Here is a 16434-nt window from a genome sequence, read left to right on the forward strand (position 1 = left end):
ATTTAGTATTGTTTTTTCCCTTTTTTGTAAATAGAAAATTACAAAATAGATGTTTTACGATTTACATGAATTAGCCACGTGAGATCAGGTTGGGTATTCAAATCATGACCTATATACTTGAACTACACTTGAACTATTTGACTGCTAAAGTTAATTCCTAAAACTCTTACTATACTACCTACTATTCTCCAACTACAGCTTTGAAAATAATTTTTCTTCTAGAAAATCTTCCTGCATTTATAGGCTTATCTGTTTGTCCAATTAAATGTTCTCTTGGATGAGAATGCCGCCTCCCTTATTCCAGGTAGACGGAATCATCTTCTTTCATGTTGAAAGACCTGCAGTCTTTACAATCATAACATGATTAAATGCCAGAGAGTTCAGACTAATCCCAGCAGTAGTCTCAATGAGACCGTAGATGACAATTTAAGGTTTACCCTCAGTATTCCGAACATGAAATACATGTAAACATTGAAAATTTGTTCCAACAAAACCCTGCTTTTGGCTGAATCCTCATGAAGCATCTCATCTCGAGTAAGTTGTCCACCTTCTGTAAATCATGCGATGAGATCATGTCTGGTTTGACTGCTTTAACCTTCATAAATGAGCCAATAACAATAACTTATGGCCTGTTGATAATACTATGGTATTATTTATTTACAATACAGATGTTCTTCTACATTAACACTCAAAGCTGTCATCAAAAGAGATACTTTTTTGACACGACCTTACAAACTCAGTTCATTTATCATCTGTTTTTTAATTTGTGTGATGTTTGTAGTGAGCTGATAAGCACGCTGGAGCGTTTCTAGACATCCTTTGACACCCGTGTTTGAGGCTTGCACGGGCTCGTCTGCTACAGTATGTCTGTCTGTGTCAGGAGATTCCAGCCTTAGGCAATGAAGTTTAACAGCTGTAATTGAGTTGATATGGGCTTTTCCCTTCACTTTGAACCTGAGGGCAAGCTGACCTATGTGATTTTAACAGACTCTTTTATTGCTTTATTAGTGGTCCTTGCTTGAGCAAGTGTCACTATTGTTAGTGTTCATACTTGGTTTTCTTCCACCCGAAAAGTTTTAAGGTTTCACCTTGTTGCATGTGGAGCTCATTTAAATACAGCTGTGTAACTGGAAGTGTGGATATATCACACACGGCGCTTTGTGACTGCAGAGACAGTCTACCAGCTGGTAGATGAGGGCAGGAGTTCATTCTGTTGCTGACTGTCCACGGCTGGACAGATGAAGACGCTTCCCCTTTCCACAGTACTTTACTACAATGCACATCTCTGACCTGTGACATCACAGTGATATTCTTTTAAAAATAACATTTTGTGGTTGTCCCAGAACACAACCGTTTTAGGTTGAATATGCTCAGATGGGAGCATATTCACATTATCATAGAAAGTCTGTTGCACTGTTAAAAAAAATCAACCCACAAAATGTTCTATTTTTAATATCATTGTAAATGTGCATCAGTGCGTAAGTTTAAAGGGGATAGAATCCTGGCAGGTGGGCAAAACAGATCCTGCCCCAATATCACCCTCCTTGAAATATAATCCTGTCATGTGTCACATATAGTGTGTGTGGCCTTGAAATATTAGCATATCTATGTAAATATGATGATATTCTTCATGAAACATACAGTGTTGCTTGAGTGCATGCGTCAAACTAGTTCTTTTTGACTATATGTGCATCCATTCATAAATTTTATGGGAGTAGAATCCTGGCAGTTGGGTAAAACAGATTCTGCCCCAATATTACCCCCTTGAAATGTTACCTGTCATGTGTAATATTTAAAGTGTGTGCCCTTGAAATGTTAGACTGTCTATGCCATTATGAGGAACTGCTTCATGAGACATAAAGGGCCCTATTATACACCCGGCACAACGCGGCGCAAGGCGCAAGTGTTTTTGCTAGTTTCCACCCAACGCAGTTCTCACTGTTTTGCCGTCGTTAAATTAGCAAAAGTGGATTCGGACACACCCTGAGTGCACCTGCGCCGTGCGCTTTAAACCATGCGCTTAGATCGTGAAAATAGGGCCCATAGTGTTGCTTGAGTGCATGCATCAAACATAATTGTTTTATATTATATGTGCATCTATGAATAAGTTTGAAGGGTGTAAAATCCAAAACAGATCCTGTTCCAATATTACCCCCCTTGAAATATGTGTTTCTGTAGCTCAGTTGATAAAGCATTGCGCATTGCTCTAGCAATGCAAAAGTTGCACTGTAGGTTCGATTCCAGGAAACACACATGCTAATAAAAGACGTGTATAAACTACTGTAAATGCACTCCAAATGGTGCTTTGGATAAAAGTGTCTGCAAATGCATAAATGTAAATGTTTATTTATTTATTTAACACAAAATCTAAACAAAATGACTCATAATGTGTTGAAAAAAAACACAATTCCATAACACAAAAATTTGTTATTTAAACACATCCTTTTTCAGAGTGTACTTGATCAATACATTTTTTACCAAATAAAAAAATACAATAGCAGTTTTAATGAAATACAAACATGAGAAACAAATCATAATCAAACGTGTTTTTTGACAAAATAATTGTAAAAACAACATTTTGTTGTGCATATTGGCTACGCCTGAAAATATTCCATGTGTAAAACATGCGTACCATCTGAATGTCTACAAGTTTATAATCTGAAATATCGCTGCATGTAATTTTACATCTTGCAACCCTAATGTCTTACTGGTCCAGGTTATTTGCAAGATATACCTTAAACCTGAATGATGTGAAGTTTAGATTGATGCTGGTCTGTGTTCAACTTGCAGTCTTGCAGTTCAACTGTTTGTTTTGTTTAGACCCTCCACATGAGGAGTGAGTCAGACCCTGCAAATGTACCTCAGCTGGGCCTGCGTCATCCCAGCCAGATGTTGCCTATTAATTACAGTGCCTTTACCTCTCCATAGCCATGATTGTTTAAAGGTGATGATGTGAAATTGGGTAGATCTCAGCTGACGATTACCAAGGGAAAAATGAAGCCCAAGCTGATTTTAAGATATCTGACAGCTTCTTTACCAAACCTCAGACATTTTATTACATCTCACAAATAATCTCCTGCTCTTGCTGTACAAATCATAATCAGGTCTCGGAAAGTGGGTCACAAAGCAAGCGTAATATTTAGAAAGACAGGAAAAATGATGAAGACTGTCAAGCTTACCTTGACGGACACATTTTTAAGGAATGTGAAACTTGCGATCCTGCAGATCCCAAGAAAAGAGAAATATTACATAGTGCAGGACAATGTACAAACAGACAATCTGTTCTCTGGAAGGGATGCAGGAGGCAGGATGGTTTCCTGAGGAAACAGAACTGAATGGAGAGGTCGCCAGAGAGGGACCCGACCCGTACGGCCCCTCCGAAGTGCTGCCTTACCTCGCTTCCTCAGGAAGTTGTGTGGCCCTTAGTCGTCTTCAATTGTTTATTTATTTATCTTTGGAAATATAATACAAATAAATGCAAGAGAAATGTAGCTCTTGGAATTAAGTTAGATTGGAATATACTGAGATACAGGTATTTTTAACATGCATGTATGGATTAGATTTAACAGCAGGCTATCCGAAAAGCTCAGTTTTATATTATTCAAAGTTTGACATAAGAAATGAGTTTAAGGAAAATAAGCTTTTATTGGAAATGTAAGAATGTTTGGTATCCACCCTATTACAGCTACAATTTTTCTTCAGGCATTTTTAAGACTCCTGCTAGTTTTGGTTTTGTGAACACATTTGTTCTTTCATGACTGACTGATATTAAAGGGATAGTTCATAAAAATAAAAATGATTTGATTATTTATTCACCATAATGTCATTCGAACCCTGTGTGACGTTATTTCCTTTGCAGAACACAAACGAAGATATTTTGAAGAATGTTGGTAACCAAACAACATTGACCCCCATTGACTTCCATTGTATGGACACAAAACCAATTGGACATTTCTTAAAATATCTTATTTTGTATTCCACATCATACGCATGTTTTGAACAACATGAGAGATAATAAATGATGACAGTATTATTATTTTTAGGTGAACTATCCCTTTAAGACTCTGCCTACTGTCAATATCTCCCAAATTTTATGAAAATGTAGAACCTACTAAAAAACATGCTCCACGATTCAATTAAAACATTTTTTTTTGCATTATACACAAACAGTCTAATAAATTATGTATTCAATAGATTATAAGGGGACACAAACGACTGAGAATGACCTGCTGCAACTTTAAATGTTTCAGAAAAAGCTGGTAATGAAAAGCGGTGTACATAGTAGAAGTCTGAATAATCATAAAATAATATGACGTGAATGAACACAACAGAAAGAACAGCTGTTTTTTATGTTCTGTTCATAGTATATCATGCAGTGATTTGGGATTACCTGCTGTCCGGTATATTACTAGTCTGTTTTCATGTTAGTCCCACAATTTTTCAAACCGTCCACCTGCAGCCAAAAAGTTCGCTGAATACATTGTTGTTAAAAAGAGCTTGATAAGTTCATGGCATCAGACCGGAGCATAAATAACCTTCAAGCACTGGCAGTGTACTATATCTAGTATGATTCAAGAGAGAAATATTCATACAACAGACATGCACTTCCCACAAAACATGGACTCTACCACAGAAAACTGTATTCTATCTATTGTGGATGCATTAAATGAATAATAATAAATTAATACATTTATATTCCATCAGTTTGTTTAGCAGTATTTATTATTGTGTCCTCAAATGTAGGTTATGATTTGACTGTGTGTGCCAGTAAGAGTAGGTCAGACAAGAGTGTTGTACATTTTTATAAATGAATCACAGGCTGTGATGATTCAGTGTCCTGACATGTAAACTTGGAAACCAGATGCTGAGATAAACACTGATTGATTTTTTCCAAAGCATCTATTTAAACATGTTGGTTTGAAATGACAAGTGTAGAATGTCTTAAACATGTTTTTACTTATCTTGGATTGTTGGCGAGGATATTATTTGTCTTTTTACAAAAGAATGTTTTATAAATATACTTTTACATTACTTTTAGTTTGATGTTATTTACAAAGTATCATGTTTGCTTTACAAAGATCCGATAAGCATGATGCTTTTCAAAACATAATTTTCTAGATGATCTATTGACAGAAATGCAATACAAAATACATAACTATGTCTTCAGAGGTGTAAAAAGACCTCACATATAATGAAGCGTTATGTTTTTATTACCTTAGAATGAGCTATTTCTGTCTACATACACCGCGTGTCCCCTTGCATGGAATTCGCCATGTTGTTTCTACAGTAGCCTGATTTTCATAAATACGTTATCTCCTTCGACATAGAAGCGAAAACGGTATGACGTCTTAGTTCTGTGCAGACACCGTAGTAAGTGTTTCGTAAGGGAGGGGTGGAGTGAGCCATTGGTTGCAATTTGCAACCTCACCACTAGATGCCACTACATTTCATACACTGGACCTTTAAGGTGTGATGTAGCTGGGATGGGAAGGTGTTTCGGATTCTTTTCAATTCCATTTGAAATCATCTTTAAATTTTAACCTAACCTCTTCAGCTTTGGTTTGTATTTTGCATTTTTACCTGAATTTAAAAGATTGCCCTACCCACATACGAAAAAAAAAGGAAAACATGGTCTCATTTTACAGAAAACCCTCTAAATGTCAACAATTTGACAATAATTTGACAATTATTCTATGTTATGTTACTCTAAAGTGTACAGTGATATTCTCGAGGAATTTCATTTGATAAATGACTCATCTATGCTTTTTGATTATTCGTATGATTCAGACCTTGTTATGTTATTTTATGTAAAAAAACAACTGCAAAATTGATAGGACTGGTAAATCTGAGGGTTCTAAGCTTTCAAAAGATTCCATAAATATATAGTTTGTGCTCCACAACTTATAGATTTGATGATGCGATACTGGACAGACCCGGGGGTCTCAACCAGGGGGCGCGCCCCCAGGGGGGGGGCGCAGAGGTGCTGCAGGTGGGGCGTGACGGTTCCCCAAAATGCGAATGCACGGAGGATCGCGAAGGCAAATTGACGGAGGGCAATTTGCCATCTGAAGCTGCGTGCGAGCGGCCGCGCAGACTCATTGTAGGTCCTGCACAGTGCAATTCTCACAAAAGCTTAATATCTACAAAGTAGGCAAACGTCCACTCAGGAAGAAGCGGCAATTACCTCTACATCATCTTAAGAAACAGGTAGATCATATAAGTATGTTTGTCTTTCAGACTGTAATTTTAGAGGAAGCGCAAATCTCTCTCTCTCCCGAAGAGTTCAGATTGCGCGTGAAGGGAGTGGCGTGTAAATAAAGTGCCTTTTCATGTATTTCTGAACTTGGACGGCTGTTTAAAGCTGTTGACCGTTATTAAAGATGTAAAAACGCTATTTTCGACAGGCAAATGACACCACGCCGCGTCTGTATTATAAACTGCGAATAAACTCTCGCTCGTGTAAAAAACATGAAACGCGCACCGTTCTCGTGATCTGTCAGATTAATCCTTTTGGAATAATGCCCAAAACACTACAATTTTTTAATGGTTTTCATGCAAAATGCTAATGGTTCACAATTGTATTTTAATGGAGGCCATTCATTTCTGTGATGGTTTCTTTTGTTTTTATCAGCAGGGTTGTTACATTTATAATCTGATCTCTTGAGATCAATCTGGCATATAGAGGTATTTTTTGCTTCTTTATATATAGTTTAAATATCTAACATATTTTACACATTATCTTATCTATCCTCAATGTACAGTATGGGGGGGTTCTTAAAATGGGTTTACAGGGGGGCGCAACCATGTTCTCAAGGCTGAGAACCACTGGGTTACAGGAATAGTTTACCCCAACATGAAAAAAACCATTAACACTCCCTCATCCCATCCCTGGTGTACAGGCCTACTGTATGTCTTTGTTTCTAATGCAGAACACAATCAGAGTAACATTGAATAATATACTGGCTCTTGGCTTTGTAATGCTATTGAACGGGATTCAGTGCTTTGAAGCTCCAAAAACCACACACATCCTTTATAAAAGTAATCCAAATGACTCAGTGGGTTAATATGTCTTCTGAAGTAAAACAATGGAAATGTGAGAAAAATATCCAAATTCTTAAACAATGGCTTCTGATAACAGTCTTCCAAGAGTCGTCGTGGCATAAACATGACCTCTGACCTCGACAGAAATTCATCTGACAGAATTTTCATTTTGGGACAAACTCCTCCTGCAAGGCTCTGGCTTGGGTATTTTCTCCCTATCTTAAAGTAGTTACAGTCTAAGAATGAATTGATTCAAATCAACTATGTCAATTACGACAGTAGAGACGTTCCCGAAGGACTCACATTTTTATAGCTCCTCTGATTGACTTTGGCTCTATCCTGCTCAATGCTTTCAGTCCTGAATATCAGATGAGTTTTTCAATCTGTACGTATCTCTAAAAGCTTAAGGACATGTGATAGCATCACCAGACGACTGATCGAGATGTCACCAGTGCTGGTACATTGTCTGTAAGCTGTGGTTAAATGATCAATCGTGATATTGACTAATAGTTCCTTTGTAACAGTTTCTGAACCGAAGTCATATTTACAAAAAGAACCCACTTCCAATAACAACATCTCTGGTCCGATGGAGCCGGTGGGTTTTGCAAACCATCTCCACCTTTCAATTTGGAAAACAAGCTGACGAAACTCCAGAAATCAGGACAGCAGCGGGAGGGATTTGGGTTTAGCAGCGGTTTGAGTTGGACCTGTATTATCATCTGAGCTGCTCCTCGCGAAGATGCGCCTCACGTTTTCACCCCATTACTTACCGCATTCAAACAGTGAGACCCATTCAGACAGTCTGAAAGGGATGAAGTGGCTCACGAGGGAAAAGAATAATGAGAAACTGACGCCTAAATCGACGCGCTGACGTGATCGCGCCAACAGTACGGCCCTTATTTCTCCGCCACTAAATAACAAACACATCTGGTCCATATTTGCGCTTCCTGTGCCAGTATCGACTTTCTGCCGCGGAGGCGCTTATCCTTGGTTCTGCTTTAAAATAAAAAAAATCTGCTACACCTCATAATGGCTTCAATATATGGTGCGAGTAATCCATGGTCTCCATTTGTTTAAAGTCATCATTAGCACGTATTTCATCAACGGCATGATTGCGTAATACATATTTTTATCACTCTTAAAAACTAGAACCAGGCGTATAATTCAATTTGCTTTTGAATAAAATGTCTTCTTATTAGGTTAGATGTACACACAGTGAAAGTAATGTAGCATGACCAGACCTGTAAAATATTTTCATAACAGTAAACGATTGTAATAAAAACAAAATTTGGGCAGATTTTTTTTTGCAATAACAGCTGTTTAGAGTTTACGTTTCTCAGGTGGTTCAGATTGATTATCAGTAGGCGTATAAGTGTGCCAGTAGTGTAAAATGTTTTAAAAGTCATTCTTTGACAGTGCTTTACATTGGCAGGTTTAAACTTGCATCCTAAACATACAAATTGGTCTGTTTCTTGCCACTGAAATGCTAGAGAGCCTTCGAAGACCATTTTCAGTTTTTCTGAATTTACTATTTGTAGGTATGTGTTTAGGTAAAATGGTCATTTTTGTGTAACTACTATCAATATTTCATCAAAATTTCAATCGACAAGATTGTTTCGATTTGCATTTATTTGCAGAAAATGAAAACTGAGTCAAAATAATACTGCAAAGAAAACAAGTTTATATTCATTTTTAAGCAATACAACAGTAATATTTCTACAAAGTACATGTATTTAGGAAAAGTTCCCAAAAAGTTTTTTTTTTGATAACCTAGATTTTCATCAGAGTTTTGTCATGTCAGTCTTTCACGTTGCTGTTGGAAAATTGTATATGTTTGATTTTGTTGAAAATCAATAGTCACTGGACTGAAATGACCACAATACATCTAGAAATGGTAGAAATTTGGAATGGTCTCTTATTTTTTCCACAGCTGTAGGGTTAACCCAAAGATTAATGCTAAAACGGTTTAATATCACAGCATATAAGTCTGTCTGTCTGTAAGCACATTTGCATGTTCGGTTCACTTCAAGAATCTCCTTGAATTTTAGCTCTGGGCATGTGAGATGTGAGATTATTTATGATTCTTCTGTCTTTAAAGTCATTGTGAGCGTGTTTTGTGTGACAGCATGTTAACCTTAAGTGCATAAGCGTGTCAGATGAATGGAAGTGTTGGCTCTGAGTGTTTAGAGGTCTGTACGTCTGCACTGTGTCTGTAGTATGACAGCTCTTTTTATCCTGTTCTACATGAACCCACACTGTCAAATCTTCATGAATGCCCTCGTTTTCATTTTTCTTTTGTTAATTTTCACCAATTACTGTATGTTGTGTAACTTCTGCTGTTTTTGCTCTGTTGCAATGGAGGGTCATTATGTTATTGATAGCTCAGCACAAAATAAATACAGATTACTGTATATTCTGATGTTAATAGCCTACTTTGGTTTATGTTTGCTGTGTGTTTTTGTTTTTACTATACATTTTTTTAAACTAAAGCCTCAGTATTGTTTTCTAAGGTGCAAAATTGACTGTCATTGTGATATGAAAATAGGGTGTGCTTAAAAGGACTGACGCATAATATCTGTTTGTAATCCACAGGGAATGAAATGATCCGCTCTTATTGCCTCTAATATTTTGAATATGATTATAAAATGTGCTCTTGTGAATTAAATAGGTCTGTGTTTAATGGGAAGAGACATGTGTGCTTATTCTTACGTGTTTGACTGGGACTATTTCAGACACGCTGATGTTCTGTATGTTTACAAGGTTTTAGACCCTGTTTTTACAGGGTCATTTTCGCAACATTTTTTGTTCCAACGTTTGCAAAAATGGACTTGTACAACATTAAAATAAAATTTGTATTTGCTTCTGTTGGCTGACATATTTGTAAACCCCCCACCAGTTTCAATGGTCACAGCACATTCTATATACAGTAATCCAATTTCTTGTGAAGCCTCAAACTTTTTTTCAAATCATTTGTGGAAACATTTATTGATTTGCAAATTATGTCATTTTTAACTTGGATTGAACGGACCATAAGATGTTCTCTACCATCCTTTTTCAGGATTGTGCTCTTCCCAGCTTCACGTTGCATCAAGATGCTGTTCCATCTCCAACTTCTTCCCCTTTAAATCTTTTTTTTTTATATGGCATTAGAAACAAATCAAAAAGTCTTTCAACCCCTTTATGGCCTATAACTCGCATTACTCACAGCGCCATTTCATTTGGACTTTTCAGAATATGGTCGTGAACTCACATTGGGCCCAGTGATCCTAAATGATGTACAGCCTAAACGCATGCCAAAAATATCACCAGTTAATGAATGCCCAGAGAGAGAGAGAGACGGACAGACCTGTACTAAGAGGGTGAATATCTGCTAATAACAGTGGATTACAGCAGCTATTTCCCATTAGAAGCAGAACGATGGGTTCAACTCAATGAACTTTCACCCTGAGATGTATAAAATGCTTAAATTCTCTCACTGCTATTGAAAGTCATTCAGATTTAATTTCAAAAAAACATTACAAAACATTTTTACCCACTTTTTATTATGACCAGAAATTACTTTGCGTCCACAGAGTTCCACTGCATGCAATTATTACAAAGTGATGATTTATCTACCTGTTGTAGACTATATCAAATGCTAAATATTCCTAATTTATTTTGCTTTTATTGTGTAACTCTAAAAACATCTCTTCTTTTGCAGGCCACACAGGGCGCTTGCTAAAATCCCTGTGTTTCACCAGTATGACCTTTCTATTGCTGCATATCATCTATCAAATCACAATCAACAGTCTGTTAGCAGGAGAAAACATTGAGCCCAACTTTAACTGTGAGTACAAACTACTTTTATTTATTTAATTAAAAAATGACCAAAAATGTTTTTATTAACATAAAATGTGTAACTTACTGTCTGTCAACCATTTTCTCAGTTGTGTTATTTTCTTTTTCTATTTTGGAAGAAACATTTGGTACTTAACGCAGCAATCTATAACTTTATTTGGTTAAAAATAAACAACAAACAGTTATTGAGCAAGTACATAAAAATGAAAACTGGCACCTTATCTCACCTATCTAAGTGTAATTAAAGAAAGTGTTTTAGTGCATTTTACCTGTACACCCCGATTTGCAAATGTAAGCTTATAACAATGATTTCTAAGTTGAGCCGTTATGTATGATTTTGCGAGTGATGTCAAAATGCTTTTGGAGCTTTAGCTTTAAATAAAACTTAATTTAAAAAATACTTTCGTACTTAATTAAGTATTTAGAGCTCTGAAAGAACAATTCCTCTGAGCGATCCTTTTCTTTTTTTCTAGACAAACATTACATCAGAGTCGTCCAAAAAAAGTCTAATAAAATAATTGCACAAACCAAAAGAAAGGCTTGGAGCATTTTAAGGTGGAATGCCTCCTTGGACTGTAATTAGTATACAGTGTTTGTGTCCAACAAAAGAAAATAAAGAACTCTTTGTCAACACTTTTTTAGCTCACCAATGGCTTCACAATCAAATTATAACAAATAAACATTCCTCATTGCTTCATGCCCCCACAATGTTGGAAAGGTAGTATAGAGGGTATAGACCAGGATGTGGAGACATTTTATTGGCTCACGTACAAAAGTTCACGCATTGTCATTGAGCTTTCAACGTGCCAGTTGTCTGGCCTGTCATCAGCCATATTCTGCGATACTTGTTTATATATTTGTTTAATTGCTTTATTTCAAGGGGGTGGAGTTTATGAATAGAGAAAAAGTGACTGAATTAACTGAATCACGCTCAAGTGTTCATTTGAAACACATTCACCAAACTGAAAATCATCACACATTTCCAATAATGAACCGATTCGATTTGCTTTTTTGCAATGGCCAATTATATATTGACGGAGAAGGAATGAGCCGAAAATCGTCTCAAACCAAATGCTACCAAGAATCAAACCATCAGAAACAAACCTGAGGTTAGCAACACTGCTATGAAATAAAAAGTTGTAATCTCCAGTTGACCCGTGACACTCCACAGCGATGTAAATTGCCATTTACGCATCCCATATTAGTTGCAGGAAAATAAATAAATACTGTTTGTTAAACCAAATTTATTAGCACTAATGAACTCATGCACTAATGAAACCCACAAAAAACGTGTCCGTACAAGTGTTCAAAACTTTGCGTGAGGGTATACGTACATTTCTAAGTCTTCTTTTGATTAAATCCTGACGTGAGCACAGGAAATGGCGTACAAAGCCGCCTAAGCCCATTCTGTGCATTTTGAGGCTGCTGAGCTGGACAAAGGTGACCCGAGGTCAATACACACACCTGGGTCATGTTACCCTCGACACAAAGCTCAAACAGAACCCCAGACCGTAACTGGGCCTCGGCCCAACCAGGCCTGCACACAACTGGCACGCAGCGCTAGCCACTTTCTCCAAGCGTATAAGCCGCAACATCTGCATTCAAGATGGAGATAAACTTATTATGAACAGCGAAGGGCCCATGACAGAACCAAACTCAAACATGAGATTTGGACTAGTGGTTCTTGTGTTGTTTTGCGATTCAAAACATGTGATTGAAAGTTTCTTTATGTTTGGGTCGTCAGTAAAATCTGGTTAATTCACTGGGGTAAAGGCACATTAAATGTTGCAACTTAACTATTGGTTCTTAAGCATTAAATTGTCAGGTTTTATTCAAACAGAGCAATACAAAATCATATACAGTAAATACATTTAAATCTATGAGTAAGTGATCTTAAGCACATAAAAGAATAAAACACTCATGGTTAATGAACAGTAAAAAGTGAAGCGTACGATTTCTGCACCACTACATTTGTTTTTAATATATCGCCTGTCATTTATCATACCTAACAAAAATCTTTATTTTATTTCGCCCCGTCTTTTTAAAGGATTTAGGGTAAGAGGAATTTAATGGCTTTTTTGTCTGGGTGAGCACATTTTAATGGAAACCCTTTCGGGCTAACAAGTGCCAAAAACAACAGTTGGCATACGAAACGGCTCTGAGCCAAAGGTGGAGATAGTGCCTTTGAGACTTTTAACGACTTTGTATTTGCCAGAACATGGGTCCATGCGACCAAATATTTATTCCATGTATAATGCAAACCTTCCGTTGGCCCTTTTGTAGTAACCTTATGAAAGTATATCATAACCCAGTAATTAGAAATGAAATAACTCCTGGCTAAAAGGATTTATATCTGACGCAAGGAACTACAAAGTGAACAATGATTAATCACTGAAGAAATGAAAACCAATCTTGGGTTCTTTTAGAGAAACGTGGTGTCAAGTTGGATTTGGTATGCAGTACATGTGTAAATGGCATGTTTGGCAGAACCCTAAAGGTGGCACAGAGTTTCAGGCCATAAGACGACGCATGAATCCAGCAGTATGAATAGAGCTCATGCAGGAAACATGGATTTGACCATTTCAGATGGTTCATTTACTGTACCTCATCTCAATTTACTGGTGCAATAAATGTAATTTAATTCAGTTCACACATTTATTTGTATAGCGTTTTTCACAATGGATATCGTTTCAAAGCAGCTTTACAGAAATTGATGTTTATTTCAAATGTAAACATTATTATTGAATTTCAGTTGCAATTAATTAGGGATGTAACAATATCAAAATCTCACTGTGCGATAATACCTCGGTATAAAGTCCACGTGACGGTATTTATTTGGGTATTTGCGGTGGCAAAATGATGACTTGGAAAGCATCCTCTTTTCTTTATCCTCTAATCATAGCTGTTGCTCAGAGTTGTGAGTTATAGTATGAGATCCGTCAAATGACCTAAAAATCCCTTTTATAAACTAAAATAATTGCACCAGATGGACCTTGACAAAGGTAGCATCTATTATTTTTTCTAACTTTCTTTATGTTAGTCCCGGAAGACCTATCGTTTCATACTACCATGTGACCACGATAATATTGAGACAATTTTGCTATTGTGATAACACGATATTGATAATATTGTTACATCCCTACAATTAATGTAAACGGTGTAACACAACATACTTTAATGCAGTAGTTCTCAAACTGGGGGGCCCCGAGATGGATCCAGGGGGCCACAGATTTTGTGGCATTTTATGAAATATAGAAATTGATCATAGATTTTATGCAATCAAACATCAGAAAAATAAGACCACCAGACAAAAGAATTGATGTTTCAGCATTGTATAACCGAATATGTTTTTGTTTAAATAAAAATGTTAAATTTAAGATTATAAGTCTTTATTTGGGGGGCCGCAAAGCGATGCACTCTACACAAAGGGGGCCTTACAACGAAGAAGTTTGAGAACCACTGCTTTAATGAACATGTTTACAGCCTGGTACAAAAAATGATTTTGGTCTATATAGCTAATTTTACCCTTCATGACAACTGTGAGGAGGGTGAATTTTTTTATAACTCACCCGTTTAACTTAATATTAAGCCTTAAAATTCCGCAAATTCGCACTGCTAAGATGGCACTCTTTAAAGTCACCATGAAACGGAAGTTGCGATTGACTTCTTTTACATTTACATTTACGCATTTGGCAGACGCTTTTATCCAAAGCCACTTACATTGCATTATACTATACATTTGTTTCTAATTATGTGCAATCCCTGGGCTCGAACCCATGACCTTGGCGTTGTTAGCGCCATGCGCTTACCACTGAGCTACACAGAAAGCTTTTATGTGTCATGAAGTATACGGCTTCTAGAATGAGGAAAAAAATGTAGGAAAAGTTGTGTAGAGATAAAGTGGGCGTGCCAGAGGAAGCTTGTGTTGTAAACGTAGAAATGACTTGACCAATGACAAACAAAGCTTCACTTTCTGCTCAATCACGCGCGCGCTTCGCTTTGCGTGTCAGAACGTTCAAAGTCCTTTGCCCTATTCACATTTTAGTCCCACATAATACTATATAGATAGAATTGTGTTTACAGATACGTATGTGTTTGTTTGTTTGTGTCTGTGTGTGTGTGTGTGCGTGTGTGTGTGATTATGTCCGTGTGAACATCATTCTGTCCAACATGTAGCATCGAATCATATGAATATTAACTCATACTGGAATTTATTGCCACACTTGACAGGGTAAATTAATTTATTATATTGACCATTCACACACACGTGGTACTCTAAGCCTTATTTGTGCACATACCATTAAAATTCATCTGAATTTCATCTGCTGGTTGCTTCATTCGACAGAGCTTCTTCCAGAAACCACTTCTATATGTTTTATTAACCAACAGATGGCGCTGTTTTCGAAACCCTCTAAGCTTTGAATCTTTTCTTGAAACAGTCAGGGGAAGTCTTGATGCTTCATGAGGCTTCATTTTCCCATCAATACAGGTAAGTAAATCCACAAACAGGTAAATATAGCGACAGGCAAAAACAGTCACAAACTGGATGAAAGAACAACAAGCATTTCAAGACGGGAAGGCATCAAGGTGAATCCAATGTCCCACAGTGCCATGCGTGTGCAACAAAGGTGATTGGTCGAGCAGAATCGACCTCGAAAAAATAAAATGGAGGCCGAGAAGCTCGTTGGAGCACAGTTTTGTATAAATGTAAGTTTAATTTTCACTTTCAATAACGACTGATTGCATTTCTATTGTAGCGAGACATTCCTATTGTAGTTTTTAAATATGTGATTTGGTTATTGCAAGGACGCGCTCTGTTTATAATTCAAACAGAATTGCGTTACGCTGCCTATAAAAGCCTGTCCGAATCCGTTTCTTAGAGCTATATTCATTTGCAAACGCTGCCTCCGAAGTCAATGCCTGATTTATTGCTGTTTTATATAAAGCCACGGGATTTTACATAATAGTTTCATCTTTGGAGGCTGAGCTTTTTCTTATAGACCAAATGTTAAGTCGAGTTAAGACTTGTGGCAAGATCTATCTTTGAGTATTTTCTTTACAACCCCGTATAATGAGAACCAGATACTCAACTTTCATTCCAGCATTTCTCTAGTTGCTGGATCTTTGCGTACACAGCGCCTGAGGAAGTTAATGGACAAACAAGAAGTACCCCCCCACCAACAAACCACCCCCCGACCCGCCCCACCCCCCACACAGGCGTTTATCTGATCACTCAACGTTCAACACCTTTTCCTTTATTTTTATGGTGGTCTGCCAAAGGCCTTTGAGCATTTGGTGTCCATATGGAAGCGTGCTGCATTCCCTGCCCATGACCTGAACTATACCCTTAAAATATGCATTGTTTCATAACACCTGATTTGAGATCAGCTCTTCCTCCTTTATCCTTTACGCATTAGTTTTTTAATTCGCATATGTGTACTGATTTAATAAGCTGTTTTTGCTAAAAGAAGCATTACTATAAAAAGCAATGTTGGGTTGTTTCAACTCATTGTTGGGTAAAATATGGATAAACCCCACAGTTGGTTTAAATTAAAA

The 16434-nt window shown here is 37.1% G+C and overlaps 1 protein-coding gene across 1 annotated transcript in view; it reads left to right on the plus strand.

Moving 5' to 3' along the window:
- The window catches only part of LOC130546988 (piezo-type mechanosensitive ion channel component 2), a 107492-nt gene that overhangs the window by 20428 nt on the left and 70630 nt on the right, over positions 1–16434 (plus strand). The window contains exon 3 of the mRNA XM_057322587.1: positions 10742–10867. Within this exon, the coding sequence (XP_057178570.1) occupies positions 10742–10867 (126 nt within the window). The remainder of the gene's footprint in view (positions 1–10741; positions 10868–16434) is intronic.

The sequence above is a fragment of the Triplophysa rosa genome, linkage group LG23, assembly GCF_024868665.1.
Source record: "Triplophysa rosa linkage group LG23, Trosa_1v2, whole genome shotgun sequence".
Taxonomy (NCBI): Eukaryota; Metazoa; Chordata; class Actinopteri; order Cypriniformes; family Nemacheilidae; genus Triplophysa; species Triplophysa rosa.